The sequence below is a fragment of the Manacus vitellinus genome, unplaced genomic scaffold (assembly GCF_001715985.3).
Source record: "Manacus vitellinus isolate BGI_N305 unplaced genomic scaffold, ASM171598v3 scaffold_13_pilon, whole genome shotgun sequence".
Classification (NCBI taxonomy): domain Eukaryota; kingdom Metazoa; phylum Chordata; class Aves; order Passeriformes; family Pipridae; genus Manacus; species Manacus vitellinus.
Genome location: NW_021938999.1, coordinates 5,577,372 through 5,600,552, shown reverse-complemented (window position 1 = coordinate 5,600,552; position 23,181 = coordinate 5,577,372). Strand labels below are relative to the sequence as shown.

At 37.4% G+C, this 23,181-nt stretch overlaps 1 protein-coding gene across 1 annotated transcript in view; it reads left to right on the top strand.

The window, feature by feature from the left end:
• CRELD2 (cysteine rich with EGF like domains 2) overlaps positions 1-11,893 on the top strand; it is a 13,429-nt gene extending 1,536 nt beyond the window's left edge. The window contains exons 2-10 of the mRNA XM_029958060.1: positions 728-810; positions 1,705-1,815; positions 4,285-4,376; positions 5,397-5,573; positions 6,792-6,890; positions 8,404-8,481; positions 9,287-9,382; positions 10,243-10,383; positions 11,515-11,893. Of these exons, the coding sequence (XP_029813920.1) occupies positions 728-810; positions 1,705-1,815; positions 4,285-4,376; positions 5,397-5,573; positions 6,792-6,890; positions 8,404-8,481; positions 9,287-9,382; positions 10,243-10,383; positions 11,515-11,573 (936 nt within the window). The 3' untranslated portion in view covers positions 11,574-11,893. The remainder of the gene's footprint in view (positions 1-727; positions 811-1,704; positions 1,816-4,284; positions 4,377-5,396; positions 5,574-6,791; positions 6,891-8,403; positions 8,482-9,286; positions 9,383-10,242; positions 10,384-11,514) is intronic.
• Positions 11,894-23,181: the final 11,288 nt, after the last annotated feature.

Genomic DNA, 23,181 nt, shown 5'->3' with positions numbered 1-23,181 from the left:
AGAGCTCCTTCAGCTCTGCAGCCCAAAGTGTTTTGGTGCTGGCCGTGCTCAGGTGGAGCGTGTCCGGCTTTGCGGGGATTGCTGATGGAAAACACCATCACCAACCTGTTGTCACCTGCAGCAGCCCTGCCTGTGACAGAGGACATTCGGCGTGGGCAACGAAGGGCTGCTGCGCCTTGTGACAGGTGCTTGATGCTGTCGGTACGCGCATATCGGGTGCTGCGGGCTCGATGGGTCACTTCAGCTGCGGAGATTTTTTGTGCGAGTTGTGATTTGGTGGCACTGGCTGTGGCTGGGGACAGTTGTGTGATCGCCCTGTTGTACCGCTGGGCGTTTAAGTTACAACACGGCGCAGACTGGGCTAAGCGTTATCAAAGCTGGATGAAGTAGCGGTCCTGTTCAGCTGATTATAATAAAGTTTCTGAGAACTTAAAGGAGAAGGGTATAAAGTTTCATACTTGTATGGGGTTTTTTGTAAATCAAGACTGTATCAAGGCCTTGTTTATGCATTAGGAAAATTAAATCATGTTACATTGTAACATACACTTTCTCACTTCTCATCTTGTCCTTGGCTGTTTCTTTCACTTAGCAATTTGATCAGCAGCTTCAGAGCTTTGCTGAAGTTTCTACATGGTGCTTTTCACAATTTTTATGTAAGCACTTATTATTGTCCTTAATTTTTGTTAAAAACAAACCTTACGTAGTTTTTGGTGCTTTTTATTTGTAGGGTTTAGCAGATACAGCTAAAAAGAACTTTGGTGGTGGAAACACTGCTTGGGAAGAGAAGACGCTGTCAAAGTATGAGTCCAGGTAAGCTGTCTTAGTACTTCTCATTCAGCTACGTTTTGTGTCCACTGTATGAAATGTCACTGTACAAGTGTTTGTCTGGAACTTAAATACTGAACTAAAGTTTTGCTTGACCAAGCCTTAAATTCTTCATTACTAAACTGTTACATTACATTGTAATGTAAAGATTACAGTAAAGACTGAAACCTCTTATTAATGCCTTTATTTGTCTTGTTTCTAAAAACAACAAAAGTTAATTCTGCCACTGGTCATAGTAGTTTTTTTCTATTTACTCATTAAAGTCCTAAAAAAGTAACCCTAAATAATGGTCACTAGTTTATTGATAATCATAAAAGGTGCAGAGTACTGCAGTACTTGTTTTAGAATTAAAGCAGTATCTCCACCCTAGAGTTGTCACTATTTCAGTGCCAAACAGAAAACAGCTTACTATACTCTTATATATATATGTATATTTATATCTATGTTTGATTACAGAGCAAAGTAATCTGATGTCTTTCTCCTAAATTTCAAATTCATTTTTTATCTTAGTTGGAGCATTGAGATGTTACTGTGAGCTTCATGGGCTTCTATCAAATATTAACAATACATGAAATTTATTGTTGAACATAAGGGAAGAGTACTGCACTCCAGTTTTCTGGGAAGCTAAAAATCTATCAAAGCTACAATCTGCAGGCATAATAAATGCAAGTAAGCCACGAGAGCCTCGTGGTCATTCTTCTGTTTTCTTTTTTGATTGAAGTAATGTTCTTTATTTTGGTATTTGCTGTGTTTTGGAACTAAATCAGAACACACCATAAACAGATGAAATTTTCTAGGCTGAAGTCTGACTGCTCTGTCATGGCTTGAATTGTGTTGAATGTTTAATTTAAACTTAGGGCTTTCCTTCTCTGTTTGTAGTGAAATTCGTCTTGTAGAAATCATAGAGAATCTGTGCGATAGTAGTAACTTCGAATGCAACAACATGGTAGAAGAACATGAAGAACATATAGAGAAATGGTGGTTCAAATTGTAAGTATAATTTTTTTGGTAGAGATCTCTGTGTGAATAAGCTATCTAAGAGGATTAACTACTAACATAATCTTGTGCCTGAACAATAGCAATATGGGTAATTCTTCGTTATTCATCAAGAGTTGGCATTGGGTACAGCTGGGTTCAAGTGACTTTTGGTATCATGTACTGCTGCACTGTGTTCTTTTTGATTTTCAATTCCAGCAGTGTTGCACCAAAACATCCAGTCTCACTTCTCATACAGTGTGTACTCATTTGCCAGTGGGGTGTCAAGGCAAACTAACTTTGGAAAACTGTGAGATTTAGTCCCTTATTTGTTTCCCTTTGTCATAAAACTGCAACTCTTTGGTTCTTGTGGAGTTTTTGTTTATTTGCTTTTTTTCCCCTGAAACTGTTTTGTTCTTCTGGCAATCAAAAGAATAGTTGATGCTAATCAGTGTAGAAGTCGAATCTCTTGAAAGTGGTAGAGTTGCAGCTAACTTTTCTATCTGCCTTTTAAGCTAACCAGTGATTTCTGTTGCAACAGAAATCTGTTATAAGCTTTTCATATACCAGTCTAAAATATAATTAGTGCAAGGATGGCAGTGTAGCATTTAGATCTTTAATATCTGTTTTTTTATTTCCATAATCATGTTTCTTCTAAGTATTTTTTCACTAATTTAGACTGTCAGCATTCTCAATTAGCTAAAATTCAGCAGGGTGAACTGCCATTATAACGTTTCATAACTGGATAAGGCTTTTTAATAATCCACTTTCTTCCTAAAGAATGCTTTATCCTTTTACCTAACTATACAGGATTGTGTATACGTTAACATGTCACTTGAAGGGAATAGAATAGAATAGCAGAGCACAGAATAGAATATTTCGGTTGGAAGGAACCTGCAGTGATCAACTAGTCCAACTGCCTGACACTTCAGGGCTGACCAAAAGTTAAAGCATATTATGAAGGACATTGTCCAAACACCTCTAAACACTGACAGACTTGGAGCATCGACCTCCTCTCTAGGAAGCCTCTTCCAGTGTTTGAGCATTTTCTTGGTAAGAAATGCTTCCTAATGTCCAGTCTAAACCTCCCCTGGTGCAACTGTGAACAATTCACGTGTGTCCTGTCACTAGGTACAAGAGATAAGAGATCAGCACCTCCTTCTCCACTTCCCCTCAGTAAGATGCACAGAGCAATGAGCCTTCCAGAAACGTAAGCTATGCAACCCAGAGTCTTGAATTTGGCTTAAATTTGCAGAACTGAAAGAAACTGGTCTTACACTAGAAAACTTGACAAAGTAGACTTCCTAAAATAAACAAAACCATTCATAAAATTGGGGTTTGGCAAGTTTCTGTATTTAATAGGCCTTTTGAGTGTAATTTATTATTTTATTTTACTCTTCAACCTGCAGATGTTTCTGTGGTAGCTTCCAAAAGACAATTTCTTTGTCCATAAATGCCTTAGGTCTTTTTTCACAAGTTGTTATTTAAAGGGTGGTCGATCACTGGAACATATTCCTCACAGCACCAAGCCTGTCAGAGTTCAGGAATCATCTGGAGGACACTCTGTCTTATGATTTAGTTTTAGGAAGTCCTGCAAGGAACAGGGAGTTGGACTTGATGACCCTTATGTGTCCCTTCTGAGATATTCTATGGTATTCAGTAAATTTATTTTTCAGGGTCTGAGCCTTAGAGTTGATATGGATAGATGTAATAGCTTAGAAAGAGAAGCTGTACATGCCTTGGGAGTTGCTGAATACTCTTGTTAGACTACAGAATATCTATATCTTTTCTTAAAAAGTTTTTGAGACTTCAGCATCAACAATACTGAGATCTATGAATTGTCATTCAGAACCCTAGTAGTCCTCATAATTGCTTGACAAATTATATCTAATGATTTCACTGTTAACTGGGGGAGTATGCTAGTTCTCAAGTAGCACATAACTAACTTCTTAATATTAAAAAAAGAATCCTTCTAAAATAATATTTGATTAATGCTAAAAAAGAGGAGAAATTTTAACCCTGTCGTCAAGTTGCCAATACTTTGAGCAAATGTTAATATCTGTCCTGGGTTATCTTCTGTATAGTTGAGATAAAGGCACAGCATTTATCTTTAAGAGAAGACATAAATAATACACTGTAAAGTGTATATAAACCTTCCCTAAAAGTAAGGTGTTAATAAGTTGTGTATGTATGAAGATGAATTGATTTTATTTGTTGCTCCTATTTCACATTTTTCTTAAATATAAACTATAAAACTTGGGTAGAGTTTGTTAATTGTGTTGTAGCTTAACAGGTAAATGTTCAAGTTGAAGGACTTCTTCTAGAAATTGGTTCTTGAAATAGGATCATCTTCAGAAGAAGTAGGTTTCTAATCTGTCATGTGGAATAGATTTCTCTTCTTTGCTGTGCTGGGTCAGTTGTGCGAGTTGGCCTTTAAAGAATCTTTGTTCTTTTTGTTTATAAATTAATGTCTTTCATATACAGAAAGAAGAAGTATCCTGATTTGTTTAAGTGGTTTTGCATTGAAACAATAGAAGTTTGCTGTCCTGCCGGAACTTATGGACCTGATTGCCTTGGTAATTTTCCTTCTGAAAAATTCAGTAGCAGATATTTTCTTTTTACCTATTTGCTTTAATCTTTCCTGACGTGGATAAATACATGAAGTATGATATTTTGCATGAGACACTGGCTGCTGTGTAGCATACCTGCCTGCTGCCTGATAATTAAGTGGCTCCCTTGTGAATATCCTGCCTGAATAAAAGTCTTCTGGGCATGAAGTAATGTACAAAGCTGTCAAGGGTACCAAGATGTGCAGAATCCATCTGATCTGATGCTTACATCCACACCTGACCCATCCTTAAAGACTCTGTGGCATCAAGTCTGTTGTTTAGGTGGCTTTTCAGAAACTTCATAGACAAGAATCCTTTTTCAGTTTCAAGAGTAAAACAGCCAAGACACTGTTGGGGAATTAAATTAAGAAATTTGCATCTGAGGATCAGTTAAAAAGGCAATGAGAGAAATGGGGTAAAAGTAGGTGGGAAATGAAAATGAGGTCTTTGCAAAAGTGATAAAAGAGATATTTTGGCCTCTGAAGCTTGGATAATTCATAAATCTCTAAAACCTTGCATGGCGTTAAGAGATTAACTTTGGCCTCTTATGTATTGTTAAAAATTAAGTGCCCATTCCCTATATTGATCTAAATGATTTCTGGTGGGTTTTTACCATTGAGATATCAGACTTCTCAGAGATCCAGAAAAAGGAAAGATTCCAACTTTATCCAAGAAGCTAGGAAAATAAAAGTTCTAAGCTGTGGTCTTTGCCCAAAATTAAATTGATAACTGAACTTTCCTGGAGACGGGTTTGAGTTTCTCTTATACTTAAGTATATTACTGAACATTCCCTTGTTGCAAACCTTTTGGTTATTCTCAAGGGTAGAAAAGACTTTGGAAATTATATCTTTGTTTAGTGTGACTCTTTTTTATTAATTTTCACTTTTTACTCTGTATGAAGAGAGAGTGACTTCAGGTGCTTGTGTCTGAGAATAGGATGTTATTTCCTTTAACGTCTCATTTAAAAGTATTTTTGATCCTTTTTAGCTTGTCGTGGTGGATCAGAAAGACCTTGCCATGGAAATGGCCACTGTGATGGTGATGGTACCCGAGGTGGAGATGGCTCATGTAGCTGTAACAAGGAGTACACAGGAGAATTTTGTTTGGACTGTTCCAGTGGTTACTTCAGTACCTTGAGAAATGAGACGCATTCTGTTTGTACAGGTAATGGAGCCTTAACACATACTTATATCTTTGTGTTACTTCTTCAGTTTTTGTAAAGAAAACTAGAAACAGTTTAAACTAACAAATGTAGAAACAAAACATAGTTTGGTCACTCAGCTTTAAGCATAAATGACATGTCAGTCACTTTGGTGGAATTCTAAGGTTTTGCTAAGTTACAATTCCAGGCTGCCCTTGAGGTTTGTTTTGTTTTCTGCTTTAATTTAAGAAGTGGAATTCATATGTAGCTTTGTCCCTCTCCTTCCCACGTACTGCTAAAGTCTTGAGCTGAAATTATTGCATGCTGGTCTGCTTAGAAAGCTAGGTTTTCCTCAGGTCTCAAATAAACTTAACTGGAATAAATGGGCATGGAAACAGCTGATCTGTACTGTAGACTACTTAGATTCCAGTTAGGTATGTCTAAGATTAATTTTGAAACAAAGTCAGGTCACAGGAGTAAACTTTTGCAATTGGCCAGATTTTGAACTGTTTTTACACCACTGGATGAGATTCTGCAACAACCTACATCTTGATCCTGGGGTCTGATAAGATTGTTTTTCAACACTCTATATTGTGTTTTTCTTTTTTTAATCTGGCTGTGTAGTAATTCTTCTGTATGACTTGTTTTATATTATGATATATAACATGCATATGTTATATATGGTGTGTTTATATGTGTGTGTAATATATATATAAAGTGCATATGCAGCTGAATTTCTAGTTTATTTCCTTCTGAAGCTCTTCAGAGTGATATCACTTCACACGTTGCTCTCATAGCTGGTTGCAAATGAAGTAGTATGAGGATTTGTTAGGTAGAACTGCAAAGTCTGATATTTAAACTGGTGTCCCATCCCTGAGGGGCTGAGCAAAGTTTACTTACTTGATCTCCTCTTCCCAAATATTTTGGAAATTGGACCTGCCACTTCTAGTCACTAGAGTGGTGCTCTTCTCAGTGTGAAGATGACTGTAATTGCCAGGTTTGGCTTCCAGGAGCTTTTGGGGGCATTTGAGGCTTTTGCAGTTGTTTTGGTAGGATAGAGCTGCATGTTTATAAATTAAATCTTGACTTTATGGAGATGCCATCTTGTGAATGGGAGTTTCAAGCTCTTAAAATATAATAGCTTTCAGTGAATTCTAAATAAATTTGTTTGAGAGTTTGTGTGCCAAATTTTGTCTTGGAATCTCTCAACAAAGCTCAAGTTGTAATTTCTCTACTCTCAGCCTGCCACACTGCCTGTAAAACTTGTACTGGTCCAAGTAACAAGGACTGCCAAGACTGTAAAGAAGGCTGGATTAAAGATGAAGATGGAGCTTGTGTGGGTGAGTAATGCTTGGCAGACTTCAAACAGGTTTTGTAACAATGGCTGGTGATATTAGATGACATCACTTTGAGTTTTACTGTATTTTATAGAAGAGCTCTGTCAGTTTAGATTTCTACAAGTTTTGTAGTCTCTCTCTTCCTAACTTGTTTCATGTTGCAGGAAAGCAGTATTTCCTCACCGTTGATTGCTGGTGATTTTGGTTGTCTTTATCATACTATTCACTGTAGATCTTTTTAGTTTGGTGGAATACACTTTCTTTTCAGACATGGTTTTTCCTGATGTTTAAATGCTAAACAGTGCCCTGCACTTGATTTAAGCTATTTTGTCAACTACTGGAAGATTCCTGTAAACTTACCTGCATACTTTGTAGTAATTGCACAATTGCCTTGACATTTATTGTCATAAATGCTCAACCCTAATGGAGTTCAAACATTTCACTAAAAGCTATGCATGCTAACTTTTCCTATTATCAGAGAAAAATACCAGGAGGCATCAAGCTCAGTGCTTCCATTAATCTCTTACCTGTTTCTGCCTTAGCATTTAATTTGGTTTGTGAGGAGATAAGAATGAAACACTTCAGGAAAAAAGCAAATACTAAAAATGTTCCCAATGCAGGAGTGCACTAGGGGAGAGTAACACATTCTGTTTAACTGGTTTAATTTGACCCATTAAAGATCCTTAGCATAATGCCTGGAAACAGTATCTTAGAAATTATATGAACACTGCTTCCTCTTCAGAGTGTCAGTGAGATCTGGGCTTGGAATTACAGCTCCTGCAATGCCTGCTTAGGCAACTATTGAAACATTCCAAGAGCGTTTTTATGATGCTTTAGTATTGTCTCCATACAGCTCTTTTATTCCAAATTATCATTGCCACTAATCAAGTATAACTCAATTGAGTAATCACTAGGAATGATAGGATCAGTAGCAGCAACAGGATGAGAGTGACAGCAAGGGGACTGAAATAGCCTTTCTTTGTCTGATTTTTTTTAATTAAATATTGTTGTGCCCTTTCCTCGAAATCACAAGACTAGCACATTTTAATTTTCCAGCAGAAGGTTTCACTTGGCCGGTCCTAACCGTAACCTGGTTTGCTCCAATTTGCTTTGTATAGTAAACTAAGAGGTGTATATGTGTGTATTTTTATAAGTTTTCTAGTGCTTAAAATAGCTTGGTAATATAGGAGTAGGGGAGAGAACAGCATTCCAGAACAGTAGTGTGTCTGCTTGTTTGTTATGATATTTGCATAAAAAGCATAAAGCATGACTTGAAAATGACTGACTTGAAAATTGCAAGGATTGCAGGTATTATGGAAGTTTATTTAATTTGAGCTCTTGAATTTCTAATACATCAGTGTCATCACAAAACATCTTCTAAGGATCAGTTTTGATTTTTTTTTAATGTAGTTTTAAGCTGAACAAAACAGTGTATGTTACTGTGCAACTTCTGTGTCTAACATGTTGCATATCTGATCCCAAACTCTTAGGTAACTTGTCACTTTTTATCTTTCAGATTTAGATGAGTGTGCTACTTCTCCTTGCAAAGATCACCAGTATTGTTTGAACACAGATGGATCTTTCTCATGCAAAGGTTTCTTTTTAATCTGCTGTTGTATTTTACTGATTAGAATCCTAATCTAATGCTAGAGGTAATGCTAGAAAAGGCATGATGCCAGGCATTTGGTACAGTGTAGTCTGGTTCTAACTGGGCATGGGGAGGATGAGGCTTTAGACCTGTTGTATGATGAAAGCAAGAGATTTCTGGTTATTCCTACTCTGCTCTTGTGAGACCTCCTTGAGTACTGCATCCAGCTCTGGGGCCTCCAACATAAGTAAGGCATGGACCTGCTTGAGTGGGTCCAGAGGATGTGACCATGGAGACTTTGATGAAGGAACTGGAGCACCTCTCCTATGAAGACAGACTGAGAGAGCTGGGATTGTTCAGCCTGGAGAAGAGAAGGCTCCAGGGAGACCTCATAGCAGCCTTTTAGTACCTAAAGGGGCCTACAATAAAGGTGGAGAGGGACTTTTTACAAAGGCATGTAATGGACAGAAGAAGGGGGAATGGCTTCAAACTGAATGAGAGTAGGTTTAGATTAGATACTAGGAAGAAATTCTTTGCTGTGAGGGTAGTGGGGAAGCGAACCAGAGAAGCTGTGAATGCTCCATCCCTGGAAGTGTTCAAGGACAGGTTGGATGAATCTCTGAGTAACCTGGTCTAGTGAAAGGTGTCTCTTCCCATGACAGCAGGGTTAGAACTAGATGATCTTTTAAGGTCAACTTCCAGCCCAAACCATTCTATGATTCCTTGTGTGGGTAAGCTGTCTGGCTTTAAGGGTGGTATTTTAAACCTCAGACACATAATTTTTCTAATTCATAAAATATTTTGCCCTTAGGATGTGATGCCAGCTGTGTAGGTTGCACGGGAGAAGGTTCTGACAAATGTAAGACCTGTGCATCTGGATATGTGAAGGAAGATGAAAAGTGCACAGGTTGGTGGTTTTAGCAGTACATGGTAGACCACTGGTTAGCTCACTCTTGGTTAGCCATGCTGAGGAGCAGATAAGTATGTTCATGTTTGTGTGCTTCTATTTCCAAGCCTGTCAGAATGAACCTAGTCATTCTGGTGTTGGCTGCAAAGACATTCGTAATAACTTTCTGTATATTACTGAGCTAATATGCTTGACAAGGCTTAAAATGAACCACTTGTACAAGGGAACAAAGTATTATATAGCATGTTTGGGAAACAGCCATGTGAGTATCTTTTCAGTCATCTACCATGTCATCAGGTGTGTGCATCTCTATTCATTTTGTGACAGAAAGGCTGGAACACAGTGTGGATTCTGCTGCCTTTCTGTTAATCTGTTAATGTCCAAGTTCAAATGATATTAATTCATAGTGAATTATAACGTGACATTAGACTTTCTCTGTGGGGAAGAGCAGAACATATGCATAATCTTAAGTAGCTATTAACTATGATGATGTAGTATTTACAGGTTCTGTTCCCTTTAGCTATACTTTGATGGCATAAATAGAAAATGACTGTGGGGGAAATGTTCAGAAGATTAAGAGGAATTGCTTAATTGTGACGAATGTAATTGCTTAGTACATTTCCCCACACAGAGACCTGCAAAACAAAAAAAACCCCAGTACTGTCTGAATTACTTTGAAACACAGTCTAAAGCATGAAGAATAGGATTATTTTAACAGAAGTTAAATCTGTTGCAGCAGATTTAACACTGCTCCTCAGTGTTTTTTGTATTTGAATAGAATTTTGTTTTATATGACTGAACATGATTAAGTTTTATAACAAAACAGCAGTGAACTCTTTCTTTCCCTATTCTATCTCTAGATATAGATGAATGTAACCTTCCTGAAAAGGTCTGCATGAAAGAGAATCAGGACTGTGTTAATACATCAGGTAGTTACAAGTGTGTATGTTCAAAAGGGTTTGAAGATAAGGATGGCACATGTGTTCAGACTGTAAAACCAGGCAAGTAGCTTTTCATGACAATTTTTTTAAAAATATGCCACATTGACAACGTGGAGTTCTATTTGAGTCTAAGGGTCTAGTTGCTTATAACCTCCTCTGTATAATTTCTCACCATCCTACAGCTGTGGTCTCTCAATAGGGAACTGTTTAGCTTGACATAAACTATACCTTCAGTCAAGAAATTCAATTTTTTTCTAGGATCTATTGACACATTACAGACAGTGTTACATTCATAAATGTTTCATTACTCCATCTAGGCCACTGGAATTATTTTGCAATAACTGTTGTAGAAGAATAGATGAGAGACACTGAATTTCATACCTTTATTTTCTTTTTATTTCTTAGCTTGTTTGGTTATTTTGTCCCCTCATTCCATCCCCAAGACTGCTTATTGCTCTTGTACTAATAAGTTGTACTAATAAGTTGTAAAGATCTGTGTTGTGTTGCTACTCAAGGCCACTTGGTTCATGCCTTATACTCAAGGCCACTTAGTTCATGCCTTATACTTTCAGTACTCACTGTTATTAGTCCTTTAAAATCAGTTATGTGCTTCTCCAGTGCAGATATTCAGGATATCAGTTACTGTGTTTTCAACGTGGCCTGATATTTTATAAGACTAAATTAAAATGAAAAGTTGACTTTTGGCTTAGTTTTTTTTTCTTAGTTTTTATACTTTTCCCAATATAATAAAATCACTCTGCTTTTTTAAAAGCTGTTTTAATATCTGAATGGAGCAGTTTGTACTATAGAAAACAACTCTGAGTAAGACTTGCCTTATTTTTTCAAATACCAGAACTACTTCTGATGGGTCATGTGGAAAGGAGAAAATTCACTGTGAAAAGCTGAAAACAAAAGATTAGAATAGAAATATCTGTGCTGATTTTTTTCCCTTTCTCTAACAGTATAATACTGGTTTATTTGAAATATTTTGTTTGCATCTGGTAAAAAAAAAAAGAAAGTAAGCTTAGACTAGGAGGATGGTGCAAGTAGCTCTTCTGTATGGCTTGAAATTGCTTCTCTGGTCTTGATAAACAAGTTTTGGGTTTCTCTTAAAAAAAATCCCAATGTCAAAAATCATATGGTATAATTAATAGTAGATTTATATTCTAATTGTGATATTTATCTTCACAGGAGAGGAAGTAGAGAGTGAAAAAACTGAGCCTTCACATACTGGACATGATGACTTATGATCTTCATTCAGAACCAAAAGACATTCCTATCTAAATTTTTAAATTATTGGACTAAGCCTCTCCTAGCTGACATACTGTGGAAATGGTATTAAATATGCAGGTTGCCATTAAGATTTTTTTTAAATGGTGATAACCTGCTCTTTAAGCTGCATTTCTTTATTCTTAAATCCCACTTTTTATATAATTCTTCAAGAACAACACTTAGATGGGTTAGTATAAAATTTGAATGAACATAACATTGTACCCAGCAAATGTAAACAATTTACAGGCTTCTTGTTCTAGAGCCTACTGAAAACTGTTATCTTTTGGAAGAATTGAGTTGCACTTCATAATTCAAGGAAAATTTAGACTTAAGTTTGATGTTTCTAATAATGAGAAATATTTCTGTAACTGAAATACAGCTGTCAAAGGGAATCTCTTTGGGGGGGAAGCACTGTTCCCTTAAACAAAATAGAATGCCTAATATTGCATTCAATAAAAATTTATTTTGTTGGAATGTGCCTTAAAATTTTTAAGGTGTTAATACCGTACTGTGTTGTCATGTATGTTTTTCTTTTAAATCAGTGAAAAAAAGGAAAACCAACCCCAAACAAAACCAAACAACCCTCACAAAAACAAAACCCCAGAAACTTGTAAACTGTATTTCTCAGTTCAGCACTGAATTCCAGCACTCAGTTGGAATGTATATGGAAAAAAAAAGAAAAAGAAAACCCCAACAACATCCCCCTCTCATACACACTCCTCTAAAGGAAGAATTATGTCAAACTTTGCTTTTCAAAGGCAGGTAGGCAAGTCTTTCTGCCAGAAGTTGCCTTAACTATGTAAACTAGTTTATGCAGTGATGAAAAGCAGGTTTGGCTAACACCTGCACTCAGTGGCTCACAGTTGCTATGTGAATACTCTCTAAAATTGATGAATAGATGACTTTCACTACAGTCTACTGCTATGTAGACTGTATGGTCTTTTGCAAACCAAGCATACTACAATCAGTTTATCATCTTGTCTCTTGTGCCATTTCAGTGGGAAAGCTTATAAGAATAGCATAAACACAGTTTGCTATGTGTTGTCTCTAAGGTTAAAGACAAGTATAAAAGCTAAAATGGGTATATTCTGTAGGACTCTCACAGCTGTAAATAAGGTAAGGACCATCCAGGTTCAATGTTTAAAGATCTGGTGGAAGTGAGTAAAGCTTAGAATACACTGTGGTGGTGGATACAGGGAGTATAAAGAGGGCTTGTAGAATACAGCTAAAAAGAGCATAGCTTAGGTTTGGCCATGAAGACATTATAAACAGTACCCTGAGGTAAAGGGAAATGAAAAGGCTATAATTAGGATTGACCTGTTGAGCAGTGAAGGCCAGACACCTCTATTCTTCTGAAGACTTCTTTGTTTAGACTAAGTCACAGTTCAGTTTGTGAACACTGCATGTAGGATTTGTATGTGCAATAGATACTTATGTGAATATTTTACAGAAAAGGATTCTGTTGAATTCTTGCATTAAAAACTGTCTAAGCTGATATTGTGTGTGGTAGTCTAAATACCTGGTCATATTAAAGTATCTGTTACAGCTTTCTGTAAGTCAGTTGCCTTCAGCTGTTTTATCTAGATATTTCTTAACTTGCTAGTCTGAGAATGAAATCTTCTCAGCTGTAATTGCCAGACCTGGGCCCATGGGCCACATATGTTGCAAGTTATAGGGTAGGTGTTGTATCTAATAAGTGCTAAATTAAAAGGAGGAAAAAGCAGGCAGCTTGGAGAACACAGGGAATACAGATCAAGGATCTTTAGGGTTTTTTCATACAGGTGTAGCCAGTTACAATAGTATTAGCCTTTAAGGATCTTGCAGGAGTGTAACTTGTCTTTGTTAGTCATTCACATTTAATTCTCAGGTGTTGCAGGTGATTGTAGGAATGGTTCTTGATAGTAACATGGAATGTCAGTTCTGTTTAGAACCTACCATTAACTCATACTCCAGGGAATTGTGTCTCGAATCTAAACTCTTCTGTTAATGACTCAAGCCTGAAGTAATGCTTCCTAAGTTCCTTTCAAGTTATTTGGGGCTCAAGTTATTTGGGGATACTTGATGAGATTCTTAACTACATTGTGGAAGTTTTTGCTTCCCACTCCCCAAAGCTTTGGACAAAAAGCCCTAAGTGAATTGTCCTAGTTAAGCTCACCTCTGAGATGAAGTGATAGAAACCACAAACTTATGTGTTTTTTCTCTCTGGTGATAGAGAGGAGAAACTCTTCTTAGCCTGACCTGCAAAAGTAATGAGAGTAGTCTGATATAACCAAACTGTTGTGGTGAACAATGTTTTCAGCTTTCCATTATTGGAGTAGAACCGTCAGAGTGTAGTTCCCTACAAAACATACATATGTGCTACCTGGGTATTAGAAGTCAATGATAGTCTTTCCTCAATCCTCCCCTGCCCACCAATTATAGACACTTGTTGCCCTGCATTAAGTTATTTTGGGGTCCAAAAAGGTGAATTCAAATAGTTAGAGCTTTCTCTGAAGGAATATTGACCAAGTTACATATGTGATAAATATTTAATACTATGCTACTACCTTAAGCCCTCTCAATGCTGAGGTTCTAAAGAGTTAGTTCTCTTGTTTTATTCTGTATCCTTCTTTCACTACTTCAGACTGTAATTACTGCTCTGTTTTAGAGGTTGGAACAAAAACTGTTTTGACTGAACTTACTCTCCCCCCCCCTTTACCTTGAATAAAGTGGGGATTGGACTTGGTTGTCTTTGTAATCAGAATGGAAGGGTAGGAGAAACAGGATTTAAACTGATTAGCAGAAACTGACAATGAGGGTTAAGTGCTTTGTGTTAATCAAACCAGTCCAGGCTATCAATGCATTCTACTGTATGTATTAACAGCTTAGTGCTAAAAAAATGAGCTCTTCCCATTAAATTTTTCATTGCGTTTGTAAGGACATTATGGTTATGTTCTACAAGATGTTGTACTTGAGGTTACCTGAAATTATAGGTCTCATGTCAAACTATATAACTATGTTGGTAAATACTTCAGAAATCATCTAAGATACCCAGCAAACAAGATTTGTTCCTTAGTGAAGTGCTAGTTGGGTACTTTTGTCATAAATACCAAGGTGAACCTTGAACTACTAGATTCACACCTATTGTTTATTTTGTAAACTTCATACTGCGTGGTATCAAAGTGAAAGTGGCATCCCTTTTGCTAGATTGTTTTGCTACTACTTTGGGGCTTCTTGACCTAAGACTAAGTGCTTTTTGCAATGGGAAATACACTGTTCAGTACTATCTTGCCCTTTAAGGGCAAGGTTCTCTGGTATGTGATAACTGGAATCCACAGAAAGTCCAGGAACACTTTCCAGTAGCAAGCAAATCTGGAGACCTGCATGTTTCAATTAAAGCTCTAAACAAGGCCAGGAAAGCAGTCTGAAATATGTAGCATGTATACCACAATCTTCCCGCGGTGTCTAAACTTAGAAATCAAAGTATGTGCTGAAATGTTTTCATCTGAACATTGGGACATAAATAGTGAATTTTTTCTTTGATGTGAATTGCCAGCATGTCTGTAATAGAACTGAGTTCTCTGCAAAGTATAATACCATCTATTCATAAATAGGGTAAATGAATTCTGTCTTGCAGAATACTTAATAATTTAGGTAATTCAGATGCTAGCTGAGTTCCTGATACCCCTGCCTTCCCTGTGTCTGTCAGACTGCCATGGGTTTTTTTCTAAGGTTATATTTTTTCTATTCTGAAAGGAATCTTCTGAGGTTATTCAAAACAACTGTCTGTGCTTTTTTTTATTTTCTTCCTTGGATCAAAATGGAATTCTCATCCTTTTTAGCAACTTCGCACCTTGTCTAATTTCATGCTTTCATTTGCTGCAGACATGACTATAGCAACCCTTGATACTCTTCAAATCCCTTGCCGATTTTTCTCCAAGTGAGCTTTGGCTTTCTTGACTCTATTCCTTCATGCTGAGTGGCTCTGTATTCTTGTAGGATCACTTGCCACTCTTTCCACCTTGTGCGTTCGTTTTTATGTCTTGAGTTTAGTCAGGAGCTCATTGTTCATTCTTGTCAGCTTCCTGCTACCTTTCCTTGATTTCCCACGCATCATGATTGGAGAAGGTGACCACTGAAAATCAACCAACTCCCCTGGACCCTTCTGTCTAGGACTGTCTGCCTTAGCTTTCCTCCCATGCTGATCCCTGAACTGGCCAAGGCCTGCTCTTCTAATGTAAAGGATTATGATCCTGCTATTGCTTTGAAGGCAAAATAGTCTTTGGTTACACTACTTGGTCTGCTGATGAGGTAAAAATGTTGTCTCTCTACTTAATGATTTTTTTTATTGAATTCAACCCTTTTAATTTAGCCTTGGTCAGTAAGGTGACTGTAGGCTCCTTGGGACTGAGGGTCATCTTTTTGATTTGCTTTTATTAAGAGTCGTGGCCTAATCCTCACATGTCCCTGAGTTCGCATCACAGCATTCGATATGTAGGATTCACATCTACCAGTGAATCCACCAGCGCAGAAACTGCATGAGTAGTATCTGGAAAGTTGTGCAGCTAGGAGAAACACACTTCTCTTGCTAAATTCTTCTGTATTCACAGTGCACAGTAAGTCCAAGAGGGAAGAAAAAAAAAAACAACAACAAAAAGAAAACAGTTGGATTTCATACTAACTGTAAGATGAATGTTAAACTTGTTAATGTTCAGACAATTATCTATTATTTAAATACATCTTGGGGCTGCTATGTCAGTATTTCTAAGCGTATTTGAGAAATTATGGATGCTGTGGTGGTGGTGGTTCTTTTTTTGCAAATCTGTGATGTCCACGTAGTGTATCATTTTTGGTAGATTATGTATACAATAACTTTATAAATCTTTCTGTACTTGCTGTTCTCTTTTTGATAGATACCATACCTGGACTAAGCAAATTTATCTTCTTGAGGAAAAAAGAAAAGGCACCTTAAATAAAACCAGTTCTGCTTCACATTGATTTTTTCAGTGTCTTCTAGGAGTGTGGTCCAGATCCTTTATTCTTGCCCATTCTGTGTACCTGTAATAAGTTCTGATGAAAAACCAAACAGTTTTTCTTTAATATTTCTTACTTAAAAAAAAAAAAGTTTTCTCTTTTTATTTTTAATGACGAGGAGGAAGAAGGAATGCAAACTTTAAGAAATAAGGTGTCCTACTTATTGGGGGCTTTTATTCGGTTTTGTTTTTTTTTTCTTCCTAGATAAAAATGGCTACCCAAAAACAGGGATGCGTGAATAAATTAAACAGTATTCTAACGGGTGAGACCTTGTACATCATCTTATTCTTCTCTTGCCAGTGTGGAATTATCCTCTCTGTGCTACTTGGAAATGCAGTATCTAATTACAAATTTGCTGAGGTAATATCTTTTCCATAATTCCCTATTATTTTATCTATCATTATATATGATCAGGTACTCATTTGACAGTAATTCTTTTTAAAGACTAGAACAATAAACAAGAACTCTCCCACATGCAGCTGTGATCATACCACATTTGTTTGAGGTAATGCAGAGAAAAAAATGTGGTCCCGTGTAAGATCTTTGCTTTGAAAAGGTGGAAGAGGAACAAGTTCAGAGACCCGAGACTCATCCTTGACCTTTAACATAAAAATTATTTTTCAGTTCACTTTCAAGTTTTTTGGTTTCTGGAATAAGCAGTGTCACATTATCAAACACTGAAGCTAAGAAAGCCAGAAACTACCATTTAGAAAAGTGTAACAACAGCTGACATTTTCATATGAAAAGCAGTTATGTAAAGAAAATGTCTAACCATAACTCTTGGCAGCAGTGAAATGTAGTTTCAGAGCTAAGATCAACTTGCTCTTGGGAAATTCAGAATTTTTGCTGTGTGACTGTATCCATCAGTGATTTTGTAACTTACTTTAAGAAAGTCATTATCATTTATTTATCAAGTAATAGCAAGGTTAGCTGTAGCTGCTCAGCACTGGCAAATAGAAAGATCACACATCACTGGGAGTGGAAAAGAGGGAATGTGGGAAGTCACCAGGTGCATGGAGCAGACACCAGAAAGGGGTGGTGGGGAAGCCACCAACAATGGTCTCTTGGAGCTCTTTAATAATTTTGTCCAAGACCCTGTACTGAAGCAGCAGTTTCTCAGGTTAGGGAATAAAGAATTGTCTCTACTCCATTTTTACTTGTACTCATCTATACATCTAAATGCTTGTGTTTTAAGGAAATACTTTCATACATAGATATATATAGAGAGAGACCTTTGTGCCATAGTATAGATAAAGACCTTTCAACTGAAGGACTTCATAACTTTGGGGTTTTTTTCATTATACATCATAATATATTCGGTGATTAAAATAAATTCTTCCTACTTGATGTCAACTTTTGCAACAAGAAATTTGATTGCATTGTGAGCTGTACGAACTGGATAAACTCTTCCCATGAGCTTGCAAGGGAGAAAAGATGATTCATTAAGACACAAGCTGTTCTGTCTTTTAGGACATGATTCTGTTATCAATTCCTTGCACACTGTTCATGTTCAAAACAAACGGAGTGTCCCCAGAATAAGTTTTGGTTTATGTTAAAGCTCTTGCACAGATGGTGTTTGACAGACTATTTGACAAGACAGGCATCCTAATGGGATGACAGCTCTGGAATTCCAGTTGTTTGAGAAAAAGAGCTCTGTGGCCCGGGTGGTGTGGTGTTGCTTCAGGCATTCCCTTTGTAGGTGATAAATGTTACAGCACAGCTGTTTGCCCCATGCAGAGATGCACAGCTGTGCTACTCTGGGAAAGGAGTTTATCTCTGTGATGCTGTTTCAGTATGTTATGCTGCAGACTTTCACAACCTTTGTATTAAGCCAGCAGAGGGTACTCTTAAGCTTTCAAGAGTAAGTTGTTACATTGGATGCTTCATGAGGTTACTGCTTCAAAGAGAGGTATGGTACTGAGGGAAGGGGCTGGAAATGTGAGCTCTTAATTGTATGAGCCTCATTCCACTTAAGTAAAAGTGTTGAATAGGTCATATACTCTATGAATAAACCTACACTGCTTTCTTTCCAAAAGCACAAACCAAGATCTTCTCAGTATAATATAATCTTAGAAAAGGAGAAATTCAGGTTTGAGGGTACTTCAGGATGTTTCTCATCCAACCACCTGCTGAAGCAGGGTCGCTGTGAGATCTGAGTACCTGCCTTACCCACTCCTCAACACCAGTAAGGATGGAAACTGCACATCGTCTTTTGGCAGCTATCTTCACAGTCAAATTGTTCTGTGTATTCAGGCTGAACCATCTTGTTCAAACTTACACCTGTTTTCTCTTGCCATACATTGCTGTGAATCCTTGATCTACTGGCTCTGCTCCCGCTAATGCGTTCCAGGAGGCTTCTGGCCCTCTCTTCTGTGAGGGTGCTTCTGTCTCACATTCATCTCGCTGCCCACCAGACCCCTAGGGCTTTTTCCACAGAGTTACTCTCCAGCTATCAGTCCTCAGCCAGTATCACTGCAAGGGGCTCTTCCTTCCAAAGTGCAGCAATTTGGGTTTGTTCTCTCTGAGTTCCATAAGTCTCTGTCAGGCCATTCCTCCACCTTGGCTAGATCCAAATTTTCTATTAATTCTTATATTTACACTCCCTTTTTATTCAAAACAACAGTTCTGCTACCTTTAATAGAACAAATTTAATAGAGTGAATACTCTATTATACATATATAAATCCTAAAACTTTGTAGACTTGTGGATTACAGACTTGTACACAAAGTTACTACAAATAATGCTACAAAATTAGATCATAGATTCTAACCTTTTCAGTAAATAATAGAGGAACAGAGTTTTATCTTTTCTTTGGAAAATAATACTTTGAGAAGAAAAATACATAGCTTACATATCTCTCGTGCAATGTAACAGTCAAGTACAAAGTACAAATGCACATTTCACAATTCTTGACAGGTTGATGTAAACCTCATTAGAAGTATGACTTATTTTTAAAGGCTCAAATCTTTTTCTAAAAACTGTATATATTTATGTCATTATTCATAGGTACAAATAGAGATTATTTAAAGCACAACTTTCTCCTTCACTATTTTTCAGTCTTTCCCTCGGCCAGTCAGCTGTATCACCAGTTTTTCCTCCTGCCTACAAATGTATATTTTCTGCAGATCACAAGCAGAGCAATGAGGTGACCAGAAACACCTGGAACCTCTTCAGAATTCTTGACACCACATCTGGAGCTCCCAGGATTGTTAAAGCACTGAGACCAATGGAACCACTTCTATTATCAATTTACAACCTGCACTTAGCCCCTAGTTGGTGAAAAAAATAAAGTAGTCTGTCACACTGCACTGGAAAAGATGCTGATCCCTGTTCTACATCTCACACTTCCATGGGAAACATGCACGGTTGTTGAATTTGGCCATATCAGAGCATGTGTTTTAAATCCTGTGAACTTATGTGTCAACATCAATTTAAAAACCTGCCAGTTTTCATAGAATTTTATAAACAAGAATATGTAGTACTTCTGAAGAGTTACCTGCTATTACTCTGAAAATAGTCTGATATTTACCAGGGAAATCATCACCAGGAGAGGTATGTGCTCCCTACTGGCTTGCATTCTGTATTGTAATAATATTTGGACTTCCCTCAATGTGAAGTAAGAACACAGTGTTTACATGAGTTAGAAGCACAGTACTGAAAAGAAGCAACTATATGAGTTAATGTTCTTTGAATAGGAGATGAATAAACCTCCATGGAAAATTTGTTTATTTCTGAACTTAAAAATGGTTCCAGGAAATACTCATCTCATGACAAAAAGTTTCACTGTTCTCTGGAGTGGACAGGGATTTTATCATGGGATTGTGGTCTTCTGAATTTGCCAGTGGAAGAATGGACAGGCAATAAATTTGTTCTGAGTACTTGCGTTTACAAATACAAAGAAAGAGAAAAAGAGGTCAAAATTCTGCAAACTAAGCTTGGCAACTGTATTTAAGGTTCCAGGAAAGCCATAAAACCCTTATGATTCGTAGTAGCAGGTTGAAGGAGGAGATGATGGGTATTTGTTAAAATAAGAATTTGTGGGAAACAGTCACTGGTGAGTTTTGTCATCGCAAATGTTGCTGCTTCTAATCCTGCAGTCCTCTATGAATAAGCAGAAGATTTTTACAAAAGTATCCAAATTGCAGGTGAGCTTCATCTCTACAATTTTAAAAAAAAAAACAATAGGACTGTAGGAAAAAATAGATGTGATGACATGTGGAGTGAAACATAGAATCTTCTGAAAACAAGAATAATCCTGAATATGTGGTGAAGGCAATGCCAGTGAAATGGAACAAGCAGGCCCTTACCACAGAAGTCCTTTCAGTAGCACACTTACATTTTGCCTTGGTTCTTCCACAGGAAGAGCTGTGGAAAATGTCTCCAAAGCTTTTTGAGTTACAGCTGTCAGCAAGAAGGGATAACTGATGAATGGGGATGTGTGTAATGGCAGCACACCAAGGCATGGCATCAGTCAGTTGCATGCTGCAAGAATATAACAAAGATTGCTTGGAGTTTGTCCAGGGCCACCTTTGAGGTACTTTTTTGAAAGTGTAGGATGTTCAGATAACGTGTCCATAAACAAATCCATGATGAAAGACAACCTGGTGGAGCATAGGCAGGGATGTGACTTCTAAGTTCTAGATCTAGCCTTACTGTAAACTGCCTGTGTGATTTTTGGATCATTTGCTCCATTGAGCTTTATCCTTTGGGCTGGCCTGTGCTTGACAGGCTGGCTTGGATGGTGTTATCCCTCTATGACATAGGAAAGCATCTCTCTTAGCATAGGAAAGCACCTCTCTTAACATAGCATCTCTCTTAACATGCCTCTGATTGAATTTGGAGACCAGACTCAGGAATAAAAAGCACTGACCTTAACCAGGAAATTTAGTGATCTTAGTGACCACACATAGTCACTGCTATTCAAAGCCTCCTTCTGATTTCCTGATTTGCTCTGGAGAACCTGACAGGCCTGTGGCAGCCTGGGCTTTGGATGAACCCAGTGACATCTGGTGAACCTCTAGTGAACAGAGGAATCTAGTGAACCTCTAGTGAACACAGGGATGATAGTGATTTTGTTCTTTCTAGTGCTTCTGTAAAATTCATATCACCACAGAAGTGGGAAAACCACTCAAATACCCCATTGTGAAACGTCTAAAATGATGAAATAACTACAGGCTTTGGACTGTGGAGCATATCTCATAGTAGTTCAAACAAACCTGATAATTATTGTAAATTTTGCAAGGAGACAGGCAGATGCATTTTTGTCAAGAACGCAAGCAAAATACAGGCAGTGAGAAGAAGTTGCTTTTGATTATACAAGGTTTGATCATATATTCATAACTGGAATTTACACAGCCTGTTATTCAGGAACTCAGCACTGCTGTATTCCCACAGTAATAACAAAATAGATGTACAGAGAAAATTACAAAGTGCAACATGGCAAATGCATATTGTCCCCGATCTCTTCTCTTTCCATTTCCATTTCCGGTTCCATTCCCATTCCCATTCCCATTTCCATTCTCTTCCATTTCCCAAAAATGGAAATTTTTAATTTTTCCCTTTTTTTTTTTTTTACCTAAAAAGTACCAATTCTAATAAAAACAAAGCTTGTTAGGGGATGGTATTAACAGCAGGATAAAAAGTTCTTTCTTCTTTGCAAAGCCAACTTTTCTTATGAGGATGTGTCAAGACACACTAAACTTCATGAAACTTCTTTAACCTTTCAATCTTTCATAGCAAGTGATGTAACTTCTGGTGACAAGTGATGAATGATTTTGTATAATACTTGTTTCTGCTAACAGGAGTCACATATTTTCCAGCATAAAAGCTCTTAGGCACAGTGACTACCATTTGAAGTAGAAACTGATTTTCAGAATCTATATTTGTGGTGGAAATCAATGAAACTAGAGAAATGAAATGCTGCAAATGCAGCTTAAATTGTTTTACTTAAATGACCTTCTCCAGCTTCAAAGTTAAATACAGACGTTTAGCTAAATAGTAAAGTTGTGTATGCAGACAGGCAGGAGAGAAGTTGAAGAATGCTTTCCAACACAGAATGGATTTTGGAGATGACTGATGATACTGATTAAGTGAAGCAGAGGATCATTTTTTCTGGCTAGCTTCTTTTTCTGCCTCTCCCTTCCTCACTTGCCACATTTCTTCTCACTCCCTCCTTTCTTTTATCTGCAGCCTGCCTCTTTCCTCAGACCAGAGCTGTTCAAAGGCCTTTGCTTGCTGCTTACTTTTTTTCCACACTAGGTCTCATCTTACCTCACTTCTGTTGCCATCTAAAGAGACTTATTGGATGCTTTTCCTTGCCAGTAGAAAAGAGGATGATCCACAGGAATTCAACACCATCAAAGGGATAGAAGTAGTCAGCACGTAACTAGCCCGAATCGTGCCAATTCTGTCATTTTGGGGTATCACTGCAAATCAGGTGTGACCATTGCTGTGGTCAGTGGGAGATTTGTCCACAGTTTTTAACTGGACCATGGCTGAGACCTTAGAGCACTGAAAATGAATGACTAAAACCAGAAACCTTTCTGCCAGTGTTTTAAAGGAGTCTGTTGCAAG